Below are 20264 nucleotides of genomic sequence, written 5' to 3'. Positions count from 1 at the left end.
GTTCTCCAGCCGTACGGATTTCGGCAGCGTGGCCCCGCACCGGTGCGTCTGAGCTGATGGGCCACCGACCCGGCCCGTCGGGGCGCCGGTCTGCGCCGTTTGGCGGCTCCCCTGCCGCTAGGCGGCCCCGGCTGCCCCACGGGCCCCGCCCACCCCAGCCAATGGCCCGGCCCCGCCCACCCCAGCCAATGGGAGGGCGGCGGCGAGGCCCCGCCCACGCCGGGCCCCACGTTGCGGCGGCGGTGCCGGCGGGAGCGGGAGAGCGGCCATGGAGCGCGGCGGGGTGCGGGATGCGGTGCGGCGGGGGTCTCTGCCGGTCGGCTTCTTGCCGCCCTTCGCGCACTTCGCCACGCAGGCCATCCACGCCGGGCAGGAGCCCGAGCAGTGGCGCTCGGCCGCCGTGGTGCCACCCATCTCCCTCTCCACTACCTTCAAGCAGCAGGCCCCCGGGCAGCACACGGTGAGTGCGGCCGCCGGCAGAGCACCGGGCCCGGGTTTGGCCCCGCCAGCCGGGGCAGGGGGCCTGGGGTCACAGACGTGGCGCTCGGCCCGGGTCAGGGGGTGCGGCCCGGCATGGCCCGGTCCGGCGTGGCCTGGCCTCGGGCGGTGCTGGCCGGCCGGGGAGGTCCGGGGAGACGGCAGGGAAGGAGGAGAAGGGAAGGAAGAAGGAGTCGGGACAAGAAGGGATGGAGAAGTAGAGGGAGAAGGAAATAGGAAGGAGAAGGGAAAGAAGAAGGGATGGAGAAGTAGAGGGAGAGGGGAATAGGAAGGAGAAGGGGAGGGGGAGGGGGGCTCCCGGTTTGCAGTGCATAGCCATGCTTTCCCTCCTGCTAGCTCATGAACAGCAGCCAAACACGCTTTTCCCGCTGGAAGCCACGGCTGCCCCTGCAGTGGGCTGGAAGGCACGTCTGGGGTGATGCTCCAGGAGCACCCAGCGCCCTGCAGCCTCAGCAGGTGCTGAGCATGGTAGGGCTCAGGCCCTGGCCGGGTGGTTTGTGTGCGGCTGGGGGCTTCCCCGCAGTCTCTGCTGACGATGCTTCACTTGGCTGCTGGGCCCTGGCAGAACGCGTTTTCTCATTTACAGAGATTGTGTAAGAGGCTGCTTCAGTTGTCCTTCCACACCGAATGAATATTTCTCAAGTATTTTGTGGGTGAATTGTACTGGAAGTGTTTGTGTTGAACTATCATGGAATTTCTGATGGCTACTGTGCACGTAGGAGGGAAATGGCACGAAGCTGCAGCTCATAAATCAGTACTTGTTCTGAACCTGAAGTCTGAACATCACGCTCTGCTGGTTGGGCAGTAGGAATTTGCCTTGTGATCTTTGATTCCACACAAAATCACATACACAGACTAAAATTGAGAATGCTTGTAAGTAGGCAGCTGTGTTGAAGACCACAGGAGGAGCCACGTGCTGCTGAGCTCACTGACTGATGACAGAGTGGCCACGTTCTTGCCCGAAGCTCCGAGGGTGGTCTGCCAGATTCCTGAACATGATGAAGTTGTCATTAAACAGAAATCCTGAAAGTACGCAAATACCAGGATGTTTAGCTGGGTTCTCTCTGTAACAAATGCACCCGTACATGCATGAGTGTTCTTTTTTCTCATTAAAATTTCTCAGTATTTGCATAAAAGCTGTTGCAGTGAAACATGGAACTTGGTCTGATTGCATGCGAGGAAAACATTTGAGCTTCTAAGAACTTCTGATGGGTACAGGGCCCTGGCCAGTACCCTGTAGCATCTTTCAAGCACAGCATTGTGGAGATGGGACACTTGCCCCAGCGCACCCCTAGAAACCATTTTCAGGTTGGGGCTGCCTGATCGGATGTTGTGTGCAGCAGCTTGATATAGCCAGAAAACCAGCCTGCTGTTCTTGGAGGAGGTGGATGCATAACCTCAGTGTTGAGAGTGAGGGCTTTTTAAGGAACCTGGGACTATTACTGTACAAAACTTTCTCGGTGCTCTCTCTCTTACATTTGTTTCTTGCTTTCACAATAGGGTTTTGAATACAGCCGGAGTGGAAACCCTACACGGAACTGCCTGGAGAAGGCTGTAGCAGCACTAGATGGAGCGAAATACTGTAAGCAATTAATAGGTTCCTCAAGCAAGATGTAAGCGTGTGTGTCTCCTGACCGTCTACAGTAGGCATAACTTGGGGAGCAGGGACACTGAGTTGTCATCAGCAGTTGTATCACAGCAAGGCTTTCACAGCTTCTGACTAAGGGCCATAGGCCAGAGCTGCTTTGTGGTGTGAAGAGTCCGACACTGTTCAGGAAAGTCCAGCTCAATCATTGGGGTTTCTGTAGTGCTTCTTGCTGCACTTGACACCTGAGCTAAACTGAATCCGTCCTTGTGCCGCAGCACTGAATGCGGTGGGGAGCGGGAGCTAGGCAGCAGCTGTCCCCAGGCTGTTACCAGTGCTTGTCCTGGGTTCTGCTCTGTAAAATCAGGCTGCTGCTTTTACTGAATTCACTTAACGAGCGCGATAGCGTGAGAGTGACAGAACAGGTTCCTTTTAAAAGCAAAGTGAGGAAAGTGGAGGCAAGTTTGACAAGGTTGTATCACATTAAAATACAGTCTGTCTGCCACTTACTCTTTTCTGTTTTAGGTTTAGCTTATGCTTCTGGCTTAGCTGCTACTTTGAATATTACTCACCTGTTAAAGGCAGGGGATATGATTATCTGCATGGATGATGTCTATGGAGGTATGTAAAGCACAAGCGTGTTTTTGATCTTCATTGTGCATATGATTAAATGTAGCTGTTTCTGATTGTCCTGAACTTTCTGAATTTCCCACATAGGACCTTGCTTTTCTTTAAAGCCTTTTCACTTAATGAGAATGCAAGAACACTCCTGTCTGATTTTGGTGTTAGCAATTCAAACATTGAAAGATTCTGCCACACAACATGGAAGTTTTAAAAAAACATAGCTAACTAGTAATATATGCTTGAATGAGGGGAAAATAGCAACATCCTAGCCTTGCACAGATTTGTTTGGACAGCAGGACCCTCTGCAGTCCAGCATAGCAGAGCTTTCCAGCTTCCGGTATTTCTGCTATTCCTTTTCTAGGTTTGACCCTTTACCAACCAGCATCTTGTCTGGACTGTTTCAGACAACTATTCTGCCATCATCCCTGAAGGCACAGCTTGCATCTGTTATGCCTGTGTCTTCTGAATGCTTTGGTGATGTTGCAGCCCGCTATTAGGTTTTGATCTTGCGTAGTTTTTTGGGGCCTTTTTTGATCCGTTCTTCCAAGAATCTCCTTGATAACAGAGTGCATCCACCTCTGCCAAAGTCCTTCAAAACGCTGATGCCACTGAAAAGTCCCTAGTAGGGAAGTCTGCCAGGATGCCCTGTAATGATCGGTGTCCTCAGTGCCACACTCCTGTATTTCACTGATCAGCGAAGCTTGTTGTCTCCCTCTGCTTTAAGACCTTGGCACAAAGAGATGGTCTGCTTTGTTTTCAGAGGAAGGCTAGGGAGGCCAGCAACAGGTGGCATTTTCCCAAGCAATAGCTGGAAAACCTTTTAGCAAGATTAATTACCTTTCCCATTTCTAAGAATAATTACTGTTTGCCAGTCAGTTCCCTAAGCTTGTGCACATCAAATATACATACACCCATTTGCTTTTAGTGTCTTGGTTCTGTCGTGCCAGATAGCTCTTCTCCAAAGTACATCTGGAGCCAAGTTGAGTAAAGGCAGCAGGAATGCCTGCTGACAATCTGCTCCTTTAATTCATGGTCTTCCCACTGCTGAACTCAGTAAATCAAATTCACTTGGTCAAAGCTTATTATCAGTTCCTCACTTCAGAAAGGCCCATAGGTGTATTTTTTCAAGCCAGACCAGTTCACCTGCTCATTAAAGCCTCAGTCTGCGGTGATTTCTGCAGAGGTTCTTTGTTTCTTCTCTGAATTTTTTTTGTACTTTTGTTGCAAAGAGACTGGATTCCCCATGGACAGCCTTATTCGGTAGACTTCACACCCCATGACATGGTACATCTGTAGATATGCCACTGGCTGCCGATATACCGGTAGATCTGTAGATACGCCACTTGCTGAACAAGGTGTTCAGCCCCTTCATTCTTCCCTTGGATATTAGGGGCTCCTTGTCCCCTAAGTCCCTGCTTGTTTTTCTCCTAGGCTGTGCTCTTTTGGCTGTCCTAGTCATCTCTCTTGCTTGCATTCTTGCACGCTGCAGCCTGGTCCTTTGTCAGTCACTTTCTCACTGTCGCCTGTGCTGACTCCTTTTTGCTGTGTGGGGTTTACTCCTCCACCATGCTTGCCCTGTGCAGCCTTTCGTACTTCAGCCCTGTAACAGCAACCTTTGAGTCACTGGGTGCTGCGTGCTGGTGCGTGTCCCTGCTACCTCAAGGGTGCACTAACTTTGGTAAGCTTTTAGTGTGGGTTTTGGGTTTTGGTGGGGTTTTTTTGTTTGTTTTTTTGTTTTGTTTTTTTTTTGTAAAAAGCCTGGTTGGCTAGGAAAGCAGTACTGTTCTTCTAACTCAAATGAGCCTACAGTATTCAAGGTTGTCAGAAAAAACAGCAAAAGAAAACTAAAAGCTCTCGGGCAGTGCTGAAATTGCATGGGCCGTGTCTATAGATGCGTGAGGAGCTGTAGGTAGTTGGAACCTGTGAATCCTGAGCCATCACTGTAACTTCTTAAAAGGGCTACTTTGGGTGTCACCTCTCTTTTCCATCCAAGGTTTTTTGTAGTGTGCTATTATTAAAAGTATGTAGACTGCTATAAAGCAGCTTTTCTGTCATTTGTATTTGTAGAGTTGACGGCCTATGTGAAAATTTCCCATGCTTGAATAAACTTCTTACAGCACAAGAGAGAAAGTAATATATAGTATATTGTAGAAATAGAAGTGTTTCCTTTAAAAAAAAAAGAACATCATTCACGTGTGGCATTTGGCACACAGAATCATACCCTGCATGTTCTATGATTTGGTGGCTAGGTGGCAAACTGCTGTTTTGCGTAAGTGAGTAAATGTTGAATAACCTTGGCAGAAAGACATAATAAATTAATTTTTAATCCAGCAGTGTTGCCAGATAGTCAGTATGTTGCACGTCTAGTGATCAGCAAGTTGCTTCTGGTTTCTTCCTCTAATCTTTTCAATGAAAGGCTTCAAAGACAGAAAGGAAGGAAATAATTACTTTATGTTCCTCACTATGTGTTTATTTAATGTAACGATAAGAAAAACAGTAGCTGGAGTCTTCCCCTCAGTTCTTCTTCTCCCAGATTCTCAATTAAGCTTATTAAATAGAAAAAGTTGTTTGAAAATATGTGGTGGAAAAAAGTTATTAAAAGGGGGATGGGGGAAGGAGGATATAAAAACTGGAACTGCTAGCTTGTGCATGGTGAAGTGCTGGAGGAAAGATTAGAAGCAGGTAAACTGAAAGGGCTCTATTAAATTTTCTGATTAAAAAAAAAAAACCCAAAACAAACGAACAGCTATTAGCTGACAGTATTTCATGAATCACTCGCATACCCTATTTCCCATTATTACTTTTCCATGGTGTTTAAAACTACAGCAAGCTTTAAACTTTTTAGAAATAAAAAAATACTACTGTGTCTTTTGTGGTGTATGGCATAAAACTGTACTCCTAACTTTCCATGGATGTGTAAAAGAGACTGGAGGCTGCTGAAGGAAGGTTAAGGAAGTTGTTTCATTTTGTGTGTCTTTGTTTTGTTTTGTTTTGCGGGGTTTTTTTAGGAACAAACAGATACTTCAGGGAAGTAGCCATGAAACTGGGTTTGAATGTAGTTTTTGTGGATTGCACAAAAATGGAATGCCTGGAAGCTGCAATTACACCAGAGACCAAGGTAGGGGAGAGGGAAATTGCTGAACTTACTTGCTTAATGTCGTTAAATAATGTTGTTGTTGCTCTTGTTGTATTGGGTGTATGTGTGAAGCAGGGGTGGCCTTTGCAGGGACAGGTTGGGGCACAGCTGACTCCAGCACATCCTCACTGCAGGCCACTTGGTGGGTGACATTTGCAGTGCATCATTGAAAACATTTTAAAAAGGGCAAAAAACACCAGAGAGGAAGAGAGGTAGGAAAAGGTAAGAAAGAACAGAGGAAGCGCCAAGGTTGGAGGAGGAGGAGTTCCACAGAACTGGAGTAGATAATCCCCTGCTCTAGTGGAAGATAATTCAGCTGGAAAAGGCTTACAGAATTTGGCATATCTGGCTATGTCAAGCCTTCTTCAGATGTGATGCACTTAGGTTTTCAAAAGCTTTGATGTTCTTCCCACGTATCAGTTGTTTTTTTTGGAGAATATTATCTCACCCAAGAAACCTTGCCTTTCTTCAGTAGGGACGCTTTGTTTCCACTCTGCAAACCTGCAAGGGGAGCTGACGCTCAATGAGTTAGTATTTAAAAGCACTTGTGACTTACGCACGTATCATCACCATCATTGTAAAATCTCTAAGCTGATGTTTTGTGCTGTTGAACTACTGCAGCTTGTTTGGATTGAAACGCCCACAAACCCCACGCTGAAGGTCATTGACATTCGGGCCTGTGCAGCTGCAGTGCATAAGCATAAAGATGTTCTTCTAGTGGTAGACAACACTTTTATGTCTGCATATTTCCAGGTAAGCACTTTATTTCTTTACAATTACCCCATTATTTCAGTGTATGCGAAGATACACTTTTGAAAAGGAAGCACCACCAAGGAACTTTAGATTTGATCTACACGCTGTAAAATTACCTGTCCTGTTTCTAAATGCACCCCGTGTACTGCTGCTGTTTACACCAGTAAATGTGGTATGCATAGTATTTTGTAGCTAGCCATATACCAGTATGATACCAGCAAAGCCAAGATAGCTCAGCAGCCCAATAAACACACTGTATCAGGACAGTCGGGTAAGCCCTTGGGAGGATGGCTTCTCTGTCATTCAAAAATCATATTTTTTTAGTTTTCACTGCTGGAAATCAACAGTCCTGTTAAAACGAGTGTCCTGTTTTCTAACTTTGGCTTTTTTATGCTGGTTCTTTTATATATGCTCTTTATGATCTGTTCTGAACCACTTGATATTCTAAAAAGTAGTGGAAGAAAAAATGAAAACAAGAAAACTGTTAAATCGTTCTTTGAGATATTCAGGTTACCTTTTTCTTCAATATTTTGGTGAATATATGGCTTAGAAACACGTACATGTAATTTTGATCTTGAGCAACTGGCCTAACTTTTCTGGTTTTAGAATACACAAAGTGAAGACAATTTCTTAAGTTCCAAAAATCATTCAGAATAAACTTTGAAGTCTTACTCATGTTAATGTGGGCTAGAAATACTCATGTATATTTCCCAGGAGACCAAGCTAATCCCTTGTATTTTAGGTCTAAAGTAAAACTTCTTTATGAGCGCAGAAGGCAAGGTGTCTTTGTTTGTATTAAGGGTACTGAGCTCTTCATAAATTAAGAGAGCTTTACGGAAAGCACCAATGCTTAGCTAAAGCAGCACTTGAGTGTGTCTTGTACACATCAAAGGCTTGGTGATTTCCACACCCCGCATCACAATGTGTGTTGCTTCAGAAAGATGTGTGTGAAGAAAAAAAAGTGAGCATCTGGGTATATGAGCTAGTTAAAGTAGCTTTTATTGGCCTGGTGCTAAGAGAAAGTCAGTTGTAAAGATTAATTCCAGTAAGCATAGCAAGTAATGCCTGTAAACCCCTCTGGACTGCTGCCGATACACTGTACTAAGATGATCATAATTGTAGAGTGATTTATATAGCAATATTGAATGTAAAAGGCACTGGTGTTTATGCTACTGTTCTCCTGGCTGTGCATTGGGAATGAACTTTATCCACGTTCCTTGAATAGACATCCATGTTTATCTGACAGCCACAGTCTTTCATTCTAAATCTGCTTCGTTACCTTTTAACGTACTGATACTCTTCGGTCTACTTAATGTGCTTATATTATGTGCAAAGTCCTTAACTTAGTGACAGATTTGTTCATTACTTCATGGCTGCCAACATCTCTGTTTGCCTCGCCTTAAAAAGGCTTCTGGGAGGAAAGCTGGGAGGTTAGGGAAGAGGGACCTGGCAAACGAAATCCTTTGCACTTTCTTCAGGTTTTCAGTTGTGCTTTCAGTGCAGAATCACCAATGCTGATACCTAGAAAATGATGCAATTTTTTTTGCTTTGCAGGCTGCATTGAGGTCTTCATCTTTCTAAGGAAATATACTTTAGAGTAAATACCATTAGTTATCTCTTCCTTAGCCAAGCAATATAACTATTTTTTTTTTCACAAATATGAGTGGACTGTACATTAGATGTACTTACTCACTCCTCTCTCTGAAGCTGGTGGGAATTAGACCAGTGCTTTTAAATCATATTTTATTGTGGTTCTTTTTATTGTGCTTATCCTGAATTCAGAATGCTTTCCTGAACTGTTATTTTTGTCACATACTCCATCTGTCTTCATTCCTCAGGATTTGTGTTTAAGGCGTTAAGTTTTTGTGGCTTTTTTTTTTTTTTTAATTTCTCCACCTATTGTAATTTTCTGTGGTGGACCACAGCCTTTCTGGAATAGCTTGAAATGAACCAGAGTGCATGCAAGCTTTGACTGGACCTATTCTTTTCATTTTATTTCAGCGTCCTTTATCTCTGGGGGCTGATATTTGTATGTATTCTGCAACCAAATACATGAATGGTAAGTATGCGAGTTCAACACAACTCAGGCTGGCTATTTAAAAGCAATTCTGGTTGTGGGCAGTTCATCAAAGTCAATGTGTCTGCCAGTAATTCTTAGATGGACCATTTGAGGTAGACCATTGAATAGACCATTAGTCTTCATAGCTCCTAAACTGTCCCTGGGAGAAGGAATATTGACCTGACGTTGGGTAATAGAGCTAGAGGTGTATATAGCCATGTTGCCTTTAATTTGACTACAACAAAGCAAGTGGCTTCAGGAGAAGGCAACTACCAGAGATTATATTGAAGTTCAAAGAAGGTTTTACACGGCTGTGTTGGAGCCTGTCCAAAAGCACATTCAGGGTGTTGTTTCCCAAAGAGTCCAGTCTTGGAGCTAACATGACTGTGGCTGTGCTGTAACCACGCATCCCTGTCAGCGCGGATGGAAGTGGAAGCTTTCGGGCTGGTGTTTGCTCTTGCTAAGACGGCAGCCTGGTGCTGCTCCGCAGGACACACTGCTCCTGTACAATGTCCTGCTTTCTGGCAGCTAGCTGCGGTGGGCTTGGGAAGTGTCTGGGGGCATGCATGCAGCACACAGCAGAGCTCTAGAAAAAGCTGAGGTTTGCCTTAGGATTCACGTGCTGCACAGGAAGGATGGCTGTAGCAATGAGAAGGAACCCTCTGTCTCACAAAAATGGGACTGTGTTAGCACCAAGACTGAGGTAATGGGGGTTTGTGGCAGAACCCTAGAGCAGATGGAGTGTCTGATTCTGTTCTTGTCTTCTTGCATTTTTAGGGCATAGTGATGTTGTAATGGGACTTGTTTCAGTAAACTGTGATGACCTCTACGAAAGGCTCAAGTTCTTACAAAACTGTGAGTAGTCATTATAGGAAGTATCTTGAAATGAATCCTATTCAAATATACCAGCTCATAATGGGAAGCATGGTACGTATGTGCAAGTATGAAATCTTACCTAGAGGTGTAGCTTGGGTATTTCGGTGTGCAGGAGTGTAAATGACTGGAGAGAAAGTGGTAAAGCAGATGTAAGAAACCTGAATTCTCTTCCCTGGCTTTCACCAGTGTGTAGGGTGGCCTTATGCAAACATGATGGCTTTTGGTGTGCCTCTGTGGCTTCTCGCTCAAATAAAGTTAATGACACTGGTCTCTACTTCCTAACTGCTGCTAGAAAAATGCTGAGAGCAGTGTGGCTTGTTGAACGTTTGTTCACCAGGGGCTGGTGAGTGGGATGAATTGTGTGGTGGCAGGTGCTTGAATGCAGGCAGGACTCCGCTGCAGGACTAATTCCCCTTTTTGTCTGCTTTCCCCTGAAAAGAGGGTACCCTGCAGCTCCCAAGGCAGGACTGAGCCGTGGAGTGTCTCTGTGGTGCACTTCCCGGAGCCACACTCTGGTGTGGCACAGAGAGCTCTGCCCATGCTCTGTGCCTGTGCGCAGAGGCAGATGTGGCACTAAGCATCGGGTGCAGAGTGGCTGCGGTCTGCCTCCCCTGGGCAGCACCTGCCGTTACGAGAGGCGTGACTGCTTACAAAGTCTCTCTTTAGGTTATAGTTAAGACCATGGCAGAAAAAGCATTGTTTCCTCTATTCACAGGAAGTCATGTATGAAGAGGCATACAAATATTTAAATTATGTCTTTATTTATTTCCATCTAACTCGTGTCAAGTACACCTGGGGTTTTTTAAACTCATTTCACACATCAGATATGACTAATGCAGAATTTTCTTACATTGGTGTTTTTTTCTCTGAGGTTGATTTTAACAATTTTACTGCCTCTTAATTGTAATGAATAGATCTCTGGATAATATTCTGTCTGCCCTCTGCCTACAACAGAAAGAGTAAAGGTATACTGTGTCTAATGAATTTAATCTTTGAGTCTTCAGCTTATTAATTCAGCTCATTAATTGGATTCCTATGTGTGAGAGATGAGGAAGACAGATTATATCAAATGTCTTTCCACTCATCTTTTCTAACTTTATAAATTTTGGAAATTAGTTTTACTGGGGAAAAAAAAACAACAAACAACAACCAAACCACCAACCCTTTATTTTATGTGGAATTTTGTTTCAATTTCTGTAGCTCTTGGAGCTGTTCCATCTCCCTTTGACTGTTACCTGTGCAATCGTGGTTTGAAGACACTGCAAATCCGGATGAAACAACATTTCCACAATGCATTAGCAGTTGCTCGATTTCTTGAGTCGCATTCCCTGGTGGCTAAAGTAATTTTCCCAGGTAGGTTGGCAAGACTTCAGAGCAGGTGACGTCTTAGAGTGGTGGATTTGAATGCTGTAATACTACGTGTCGTTTGTGCACCCTCCACATTCAGTGACTCTGGGTTAGGTGTCCACCCCAGCAATGGGCTGTTTCTCCATAGCTGAGGGTGAGCTGCGTTACCCTTTGAAGTGATGGTAATTAACTTAAAGCAACTTTTACAAATTTCAGGCTTGCCTTCACACCCTCAGCATGAGTTGTTCAAGCGGCAGTGTACTGGCTGTCCTGGGATGGTCGCCTTTTATGTTAAAGGAAATCTTGAACATGCTACTACCTTTCTCAAGAATTTAAAGGTAAATGGCAGTAAATACACACTACCTTAGAGGGACATGAGAGTGTCTACCTGAGGGCGATAATGGAAGGAAGTGTTTTTTCTTAGGGCGGGGGGTCTTTTTCTGTACTTGCAAGGCTCCTGAAGTCTTTTGGGTGTAACCATCTCTAAATAATAGATTATTTGTAAATGGGAGGCTAATGAGAGGGAAGAAAAGGATGCCTCAGCTCATTTGAAGTATTTGTTTGCACATTAGGGTGTAGTATATCCAGGTTAGCCCAGGCATTCCTTCTAATAAAGGGCCTGCATACCAGCCTTTTGCAAAAATACCTGTAGGATTTGGAAGCAGAGAAGCTGTGGCTGGTGTAATATTATTGTAATATTTCAAAGTACTCATCAAGAGAAAAACCCATTGAGAAATTACATGAATCATGAAGCAAAGACGGAGTCCCTCAGTTTGGAGAATAGTTGTTTGTTTTACCTAAACCATAGGCTTTTGGGTTTGTCTCTGCACTGCATTAATTCTGCCTGTACTCTTTAATGTGTTTGCTAGTCTTGATCTCTGGTTAATTTGTACCCTGCTCTTGTGGTTTTTCTGGTTGGTTTTTTTTTCCTGGAAAAACAAATCAGTAATAATTGACACAGGTAAATTAGAACGTCCTTCTCTTCCCTATCTTACTTGCCAGCTAATGTCATCAACTGAAAATTAGTATACTAAAAATATTTTTTTTCCCCAAAAATGGCCTTTTACATGAGAGAGAGAGCATTTAATCCTGGCACTGTAGATCTACCAGCTTTGACAAGAAGTATCAGGGAATATGTTCCAGGAGAAGTAGTCCCTTGTGAGTATATTCACTTCAGCCCTTTGACTTGGATAACCATCCGTGTATTGCTAGGTCAGTACAAAATTAAAGCTATTGCCTTAAACCAGGCTGAGATGAGGATTATTTGGTTGAAAGGTTTAGTTGTTTAGTTTTTTGAGTTTTTTTAAGGGGAAAAAAGTGCACGTGAACGACTGGGACAGCAGGGAAATGTTGAGGGCAGTAAGTGCATTCATAGCAGACAAATTGTGAATCGGTGTATGAGTGCAGCTGGCTCTCTAGAGAGCCTTTCTGTCATCTAGGAATATGTTTGTAATTCAAAGATCAGTGCTAAAAAAACCCCTTACCGAACAGGAAGCATTTCACAAACGCTGGTCCTGTTAGGCACTGAGAAATTTAGGCTGGTTTTCAAAATACTGAACTAACCATCAGGCCCAAGGAGTGAAAAAAATCTGTTCAGCCTTATGGGAAGAATCTTAAATATTTGGGGTTTTCTCTGCATCAAGTCTGCCATCTGCCAGCCTGAAAAATCATAGGTGTTAAATATGAACAGTGATGAGTGATGCTGAAAGAACAGTATGTAAGGACAGGATATAATCACTTAAACCGTAAGTGAAACTTTTGAGATCTGAGTCTTACTTTGTTCAGGCAGCCTGCACTATCCTTCCTCTGAACAGAATGTAAACTCTGGTGGTGCCTAGACAGAACCTGCTCCCTCACGTTGTGCGTTGCCCCTTCTGCATTTCTTCCTCTGTTGCTGCCCTTGCATTGCATTGTAGGAACTACTCCTGAGTTATATTTGCTCAACACGGACATATTTTAATTTAGTTTTGCATCAGTGTCTCTTCAGACCCTTTTTAGGACAAGTCTGTTTTAAATATTATTAGCTCTTACCTGCTAAGTGTGCACGTTTTTTCCTAATTACAGGTAATACCTTTTATAATTTAAAAGTTATTATAGAAAAACCTAGGGGGGAAAAAAAGTGCCCCTAAACGTTCCTTCTTCCTTAACTGTCTCTTTCTAAGCATTCATAACCTTACACTTCTTCTGTTAACTTATGTTCAATTTTTCCCGTAGGTTTTTGCACTGGCTGAGAGTCTGGGCGGCTATGAAAGCCTGGCAGAGCATCCGTAAGTCATTCTTCATCTTAAAAGTCTAAAAAAGCTGCAGTGTAACAACAAATTCTTGTGGGAGTTCTAAAATTTTCAAATACACAAAGCCAAAATATTTTGCATGTAATTGAGATTCAAGGATAGTGTGTTGTGTAGCACAAAACCCAGCGGCTACTCCAGAAATGAGTGTGACTTGTGAATATAAGATGCAGTGGTGAAAGAATTTCCACGCTTCCTGGTTTCAACAGGGGACTGAGACGCAGTTTGTTGTTATGACAACAAATCCAAGAAATCGGTGTGTCTTTGAATAAGTAGTATTGAGCAGCTTTGGTCACGTAGTTGAGGGAAGAGGTCTGCCATGCCGCCTGCTTACACAAGAGGGCATGTTCAGTATGCTGCGCCTAAATGCATCTGTCTCCGTGTCAGGTAAATTTTGTGGGGATTTTAGTAATACTTAGCTGCAGCTGTCTAGGTTAAAAGGATAAAAATAGGATTTTTATGGAATTGGATTACTTTATGTAAATCCAATTTGCTGTTCAAAAAGGTACATGGAGAGTTATGACTAAACTTAGATGCTAAATCATGTCAGTTACTCGTTTTAGAATAACAGCAAATCTTAAAAACACTCAAGCAGTCGAAAGGTAATTGCAAATTGGTGGATGTCACACTGACTGAGCAGACGGGGAGAGATAGCTTCTTAGAGATAGCATCCTCCATAGTTGGAGAGAATAAACTCTTTGATGTAAGTGGGTACAGTTTAACAAGTGATCTGAGAAAGGAGAAGTAAAAAAAAAAATAATTAAAAAACCAGGAGATTTTGTACTGGAGATTGTATGGTATGCGATGGCTGTTTCTCCACATGCTCAAAGCAGAGGTTGTAGATACTCTGGTTTTCCTTAAAAAAAAAAAAAAAAAAAAAATCTGGAAGGAAGAAGAAAATTATTTTCTCTCTTTTCAATTCCAGATTAACTATGCACTTCTTATTTATTTCTTATTTGCTGTACTGAAATGCTGGGAGATACCAGTCACTGACTTGTCTGCAGTTCACGTAATTTGCAGAAACTGTTGGAAATTGATGATGCAATCTTTTTACATCTGTGGGTTGACCAGCAGGTGGTATGCGAAAGGTGTGAAATCTTCATAGAATTTCAGGGGATGCTGGCAGGAAACAGATTTGTTTAGTCTTTACTGATAGAAAAACTCCTTAGAAAGAAAAGCTAATTTTTTCCTCCAGGGCCATCATGACTCACTCTTCAGTCCCCAAAGCAGATAGAGAAGCTCTTGGAATCAGTGATACATTAATTCGCCTGTCAGTTGGTTTGGAAGACGAAGAAGATTTACTGGAAGACCTGGATCAAGCTCTGAAAGCTGCAGTAAGTGGGTTGTTACATTAGTGCCATCACTCTAAAAATAATTTCCCTTCTAGTCCTGTGCCTTTCTCACTAAACTGGCTCCTGGTAATTCTTTTCTCAATTTTTAAACTACTCGTAAGCATCCCTTGCAGAGTGCGTGTACATTTTAAAGCTTTTGTTGTTAGATTTCTCTGTGTGGCAAGCTTTACAATCCCCGTTGGTCACAATTTGAATTGACATAGATTCAAATACAGCGGACAGGATATCCTGGGTGTCTGAGTGATGGGGATAGCTGCTGAAGCTAGGCTGAGGGGAGGCGCTCTTATAGGCGTAGAAGTGCTTAGTGTGTGCTTCAGAGTTTTCATGTTGTAGTTTTAGAGAGGGTTGTAATATATATTAAGGAGCTTAAAGAAAAGAGCTTCTACCAGACAGTAAGGCTAATATTTGATTAATGCCACTTTATTCATAAACACTACTTCCACTCCTCTACCCAAAATTCTGTATTTCAGACAATAGATTAAAATTGTTCTTTACACGTGGTAATTAATGTAGTGCCATGTAGTGAATTTTCTTCTCAAGGTAGGTCACCTAAAATATGTGAGGTGTACAGGTATACACACACGTGTGTGTGCAGGGGGGAGGCTGGTTAAATGTGCATTGTCTTTTGGTCCTATGCAGATTTGTGCTATGCTTTGGATCAGCTAATGCTGTGACTGAAGGAATAATAGGTTTTTTTGCAAGCTTTCTTTTTTTTTTTTTTTTAGTCACTTTCATCACTTTTTTACTGGAAAGGATTAGTCATAGCTAAAAAATACAAAGTATGGGCACTTGACTTTGAACGGTACATCAGTCTGATTGATCCCCTTTGACAGGTGCAGACTTGCAGTTTGATGTGCTAGTATTTCATTGCAGAATGTACCATGTCGTACTGCACTCTGTATTTATCACACTGTGACTTAGTAAGGACATTGCCAATGTCTTTGGTTTCTGCAATTGCAGCTAACTTATGAGGTGAGTTTCCCAGATGATCCTAGGAAGCAGATCATGTCGTGTGAAAGGTCCTTTCTCTTTCCCAGAAGGAGGTCACTGACCTTCAGGTATGCAGAGAATTCCACTTGGTGTGAAATATGGCAGCTTTAGATCCGAATGTGAGAAAAGCATGTGAACCAGCTGCCTTAAGCCTACCCAGGCACTCTGCCTCAACCTGTCATTTTGTCTGTTCTCCAGAGCTTTAGTGGAAGATTAAAAGCCTTCCAACCTTCATAAGTATAATTATATGTTGAGGAGAGGAAGGAGAACTTCTTCCCAATCCTGGTGGTCGACAGAGCCCAGAGGTATTGCTGCCAGAGTAAAGTGCCAGCCAGTGCTTGCAAATGCTGTTGGAGCTCCTAGCATACCCATTGCTCAAGGATGCGTACTAGGTCTTCAGTTCTTGTTGCAAGCTTAGTTTTTGCTCTCGGGAGCTGCCAACTACCATCACGCAATCCCATCCATAAAATTTATTATTCTGTCTTTACAACTTCAGGCTCCATTCCCAAGTATCCTGCTTGCTGATACAGAATTTCACTCCTGGGAAGTCCAACACTTGGATTTACAAAATGTGCTAAATGTATTCCTAGTCTCTTTGTAACCATTTGATCACACCTTGCTCCCACACAGGCAAATGTCAGTATTAGGCAGGTTGCTAATGGGCAGTGAAAACGTTTCATCAGGGCAGCATGCTCTGCCATGCTGTGGGGTGGGCAAGGGGGCCAAAGAGAAGGAGACAAACCAAGGACTACAGCAACACACTGAAGGGGGGCTTCAGCAAGTGTTGGAATAAAGTTTAATAAATAACTACATGAAAAAAGCATGACTTTCCTCCTTCCCTTCTCCCAACTTGTACTTTTGTACTGTAGGAACACCGTAACTCTCATTGGTTTATCTGTCTGTTTTCTTTGAGTGGGAATTCTGCAGATTTGGTGACTCCTCAGAGTCCTTGCAGTGCTGAGGACAGAGTTTGCAGTCTTTGGTGGACCTTGGCTCAGCTCCAAGTCAATGGCCGAGGCAGAACTAGGTTCAGCATGACCTTGTTCTCTTCTGCCACCTCCATATCCCTGTGAGCACCTGCATCACAAAAAGAGAATTAAAAAATAAAGGTGTTTGAAATACTGAGTTTTGTCTGTGTGAGAGAACATGGTGGTGTTGGTGGGTAAAGGATAAATTAGAGTCCTGCAGCAATCGTAGCAGATGGATAGTAGTTTGTACTGTACAGACAGGAGATTGTTTGTCTCTCTCTTTGTTTGGTGATAGGAAAAAATTAGCAACAGTAACTGCATGTATTTCTATGTGGCAGCACAGAACTTGAAGATAATCTAATGCAAAAATGTATCTTATTTATGAAAAGGAAAAAAAAGTGCATGGTTAATATAAGCACATAGCATAATTAGATCTCATTTTTCCTTCTCATTGCAGTTTGCAGACCGTAAGGCTTGACGTTTGAAACGGGAACTTGGACTTGAACATTGAAGTGGTTAAAGAAGGTGACATGGAAAGCAAAATTGCTGATGATTTTCCTTTGATTTGTCTTTGAGGATTTAAATCTGCTCAATCGAATGCTGAATTCCCAGGGAGTTCTCACTGCGTGCTGTTAGTTAATTCTGCTGATACCTGGCTAGACATAGACCGTGCACTGCGGCGCACAGGCTGTGCTCTCCTGTGGGTCTGTTTCTGTGTATTGTAATCCTTTGGCTTTGGAATTTATGGAGTCAGTAAGCTGTGAGAGCAGCCACGATGCACACTCAGGAATATAATCCCGGTTCTCTCAGCAGAGATCAGTGTTTCTCATTTGTTGTGCTCATGCTGCAGGGGTGTTAGATCAAAAGAGTTGGTTTGTGTTGTTGCTCCTCAGGATGCACAGTTAGTTTTTCTGATCTCTTCTAATGCAGCAAACCAACTTTAAAACTGTGGATTTACCTTAGATTTTAATTTTTTTAAGTTAAGTTGGAAATGTGCTTAAATACTTTTTCCTCTGTTGATGTTTTATGGAGTATTGAAAATGAAGAGAAGTCCAACACCTGGTAAACAATGGTAACTTTCTAAAGAGGGTTCTTTCACTCAAAAAAAAAAAAAAAATAATCATGTAATGTTAATTGTAGTAATTATTTTATTCTTATTTGGAATTTGAATAATCCTACTTAAAATACACTTTGAATTTCCCTGATCTATTACTTGTTTCAACACTTGCGTATACTACTTGCATTCAAAATCAGATGATGAAATGACCCTGGATTTGTTTGAATTTTCCAATGGAAAAATGATGTCAGTGATGCTTTTACTTTTGTCAAGAAAAAATAAAGTGATAAATTCTAATATATAACAACTTACCCTGCAAATTGCAGTGTTGAGGCAGGGGATATCCAGGTGCCTCAGGGTGCTGCTTGCTTGGGACAGGAGGTGAGTGGCTGCCTGTAGTGCCCTGCAAGGTGTTGTCTGGGCAGAGCTCAGCCCTTCTGCCTGCTTCCCCGTGGCCTCTTGTCTAAATATCTGCTGAAGAACCACAAAAGAGCCACAAGTACTGCAGGTATTTGTTACAAGACTAACCACCCAGATCTTTATTGATAAAAACACCTAGCCTTCCCAAACTAACTGAAAACTAGAATTTCTGGGGTTCTCTTTTCATTTTGTTTCTTTCTCAGGTTGGGAGCTGACACGAAACGTGAGTCTGGTGACTTTGGCTCACCAGCTGATGGAAAGCTGCCTTAGATTATGGTATGGGACACCCTGACACATGTGCGAGTGAGACAAGAGGGCTGTAGCTGAGGCGAGAGGGCTGTAGCTGGTCGCTGGGAGCCCCGGCTGTACCCCGAGCAGGGATAACTTGTCTGCTGATGCTGCAGCAGAGTTGAGCCCTCGGGTTTCTGCGCGGTCGGGGCAGAGGCTGAGCGCAAGATGGAAGTGAAGGTATTTCACTGAGCCGTCTGAGTGGGTATTCTGACTCGCTCGTGTTAGCCTGTCTAAGGTCAGTGAAACATCACGGGTAGCTTTTTATTAACTTGTACAGGAAAAATAGTTACTGTGCTGCCCGGGTCTGTTTTTGACTCATAAGCATAAGCAGCACATCGGTGTTATTGACTATGGAAACACTTCAGCAAGTAAGTTTTTGCATCTATAATTATGAGTGCAGCTTTCAAAACGTTTACGAGCCTCACATGAGCTGTGTTAGCATTTGTGCAGGTGCGTGACACGTCACCGAGGGCAGGACGGGGCTGTGGTGGGGGAGATCCAACAACAGAGGGGTCGGGGAGCGGCGGTGGATGCCTGCTGTGCAGGCAGCGTGCTGAGATCCTAGAGCCTGGGTTTGGGACGATAAAGCGGGTCTGAAGTGGCGGGGCTGTGCTTTGCATGGCAAACAGTGTCATGGTGCATCAGGAACAAGCACAGAGGGTGCCCGTGTGCATCTGCTTACAGATAACGGCGCAGCCCTGCCTCACGTCGGCGGGCACAGCGCCTGGGCTCAGGCAGAGCTTTGATGGGTAAAGGCTGTTTGTTATAATTAAAATGGAAGACTCTGCTGTTGGAAGAAGGGTTCGCCGGAGTCAAGAAGACGCTCAATATGAGTTATGCATCCTGCTCAACTTTATTAGTTTCTAACACTACACATGCACATTCGTAAAGCAGAAATATAATTGGCTATTAGTCTCTAAACGCGCGTGGTTCTCACACCCCTAATTATCATGACTAAAATAAGCATTCTATCCATGTAGCTAATTGTGTTGCTGTGCTTCAGCCTTGTAGTTTGTCACTCCCTATTTTCCCATACCGGTCCCTATCTTTCTTGGCCCTGCACCTGCTTTCCCAGCAGCTGTATCTTGTTACAGCCACGGCCTGTTGGCAAACATAATTACTCGGTCTCAGGATTCAAGAATAGCTCAAGGCTACCTTTCTTGTTAACTTCAGTACAATTCTGATTACAGGCCTATTCTAATACCAGGCGTGGATTGTGCAGATCGTCAGAGATTCTAAGGCCACGCTTCTGCAGCCATTCTTCTACACTCTGCTTTCTGTACCAGGTCAATACAACATTTCAGTGTGAAGTACAAAGACAATCCTATCAACTTGTCAAGGCACTGTGCCTTCTGAGCAGCAAACAATTACATATATTGAGACAGGAACAGAATAGTCTTGATTATCCAGAATGCTTAAGTTCTTCACTTTAAGGGTGACAGAGCATGGAACAGGCTGCCCAGAGAGGTTGTGGAGTCTCCTCTGGAGATATTCAAAACCCGCCTGGACACGAGTTTAGCAGGAGCACTAGGTGACCTCCAGAGGTCCCTTTGGACCCTGACCAGTTCCTGACTAAATCCTGGGGAAACTGAGATGAAGGTATGCATACCCAGCAAACACCTCATTTGCTTCTTTGCATACAAGTGCATTACAAAAGCAGCTGCAGAATGGGTGAGGTGCTCTAGGGAATGTAGGCTGGCAAGTGGTATGAAAATGAGGTGCTCATGCTATTTTTCAAAAAGCCAACTGATGGTGATGAAAAGCCTCAAAGGCATCGTGGTTGTGTTGTGTGAGGTAGTTACTCTCCCTGCTCAAGTGAAAACCATCTTGGCTTCCATGATAGTCTATCTTTTAAATTGTCCTGTTTGTGGTTACAACATTCTTTTGACTAAATATCTGATTTCTGTATTCCCAGTCCAATAGTTTTTGTAGTGTCCTCACTAACAAGGTGGCAACGAGCGATGAAAATGGGCAGTTTTAGAAAGGATAAACTGCAGAGGAAGATGCCTGTGAGGCACTG

General features: G+C 43.6%; 1 protein-coding gene across 1 annotated transcript; it reads left to right on the top strand.

Annotated features, from left to right (window-relative positions):
- Positions 1-242: 242 nt before the first annotated feature.
- CTH (cystathionine gamma-lyase) lies at positions 243-17593 on the top strand. Its single transcript, XM_037404289.1, has 12 exons — positions 243-460; positions 1999-2080; positions 2609-2704; positions 5716-5825; positions 6465-6596; positions 8598-8655; positions 9433-9510; positions 10732-10884; positions 11095-11216; positions 13093-13145; positions 14362-14500; positions 16934-17593. The coding sequence occupies exons 1-12, from the start codon at positions 269-271 to the stop codon at positions 16952-16954; spliced, it is 1236 nt and encodes a 411-aa protein (XP_037260186.1). The 5' UTR covers positions 243-268; the 3' UTR covers positions 16955-17593.
- The last annotated feature ends 2671 nt before the right edge of the window (positions 17594-20264 follow it).

This window comes from Falco rusticolus, chromosome 11, assembly GCF_015220075.1.
Source record: "Falco rusticolus isolate bFalRus1 chromosome 11, bFalRus1.pri, whole genome shotgun sequence".
Taxonomy (NCBI): domain Eukaryota; kingdom Metazoa; phylum Chordata; class Aves; order Falconiformes; family Falconidae; genus Falco; species Falco rusticolus.
This window is presented reverse-complemented; position numbering and strand designations above follow the sequence as displayed.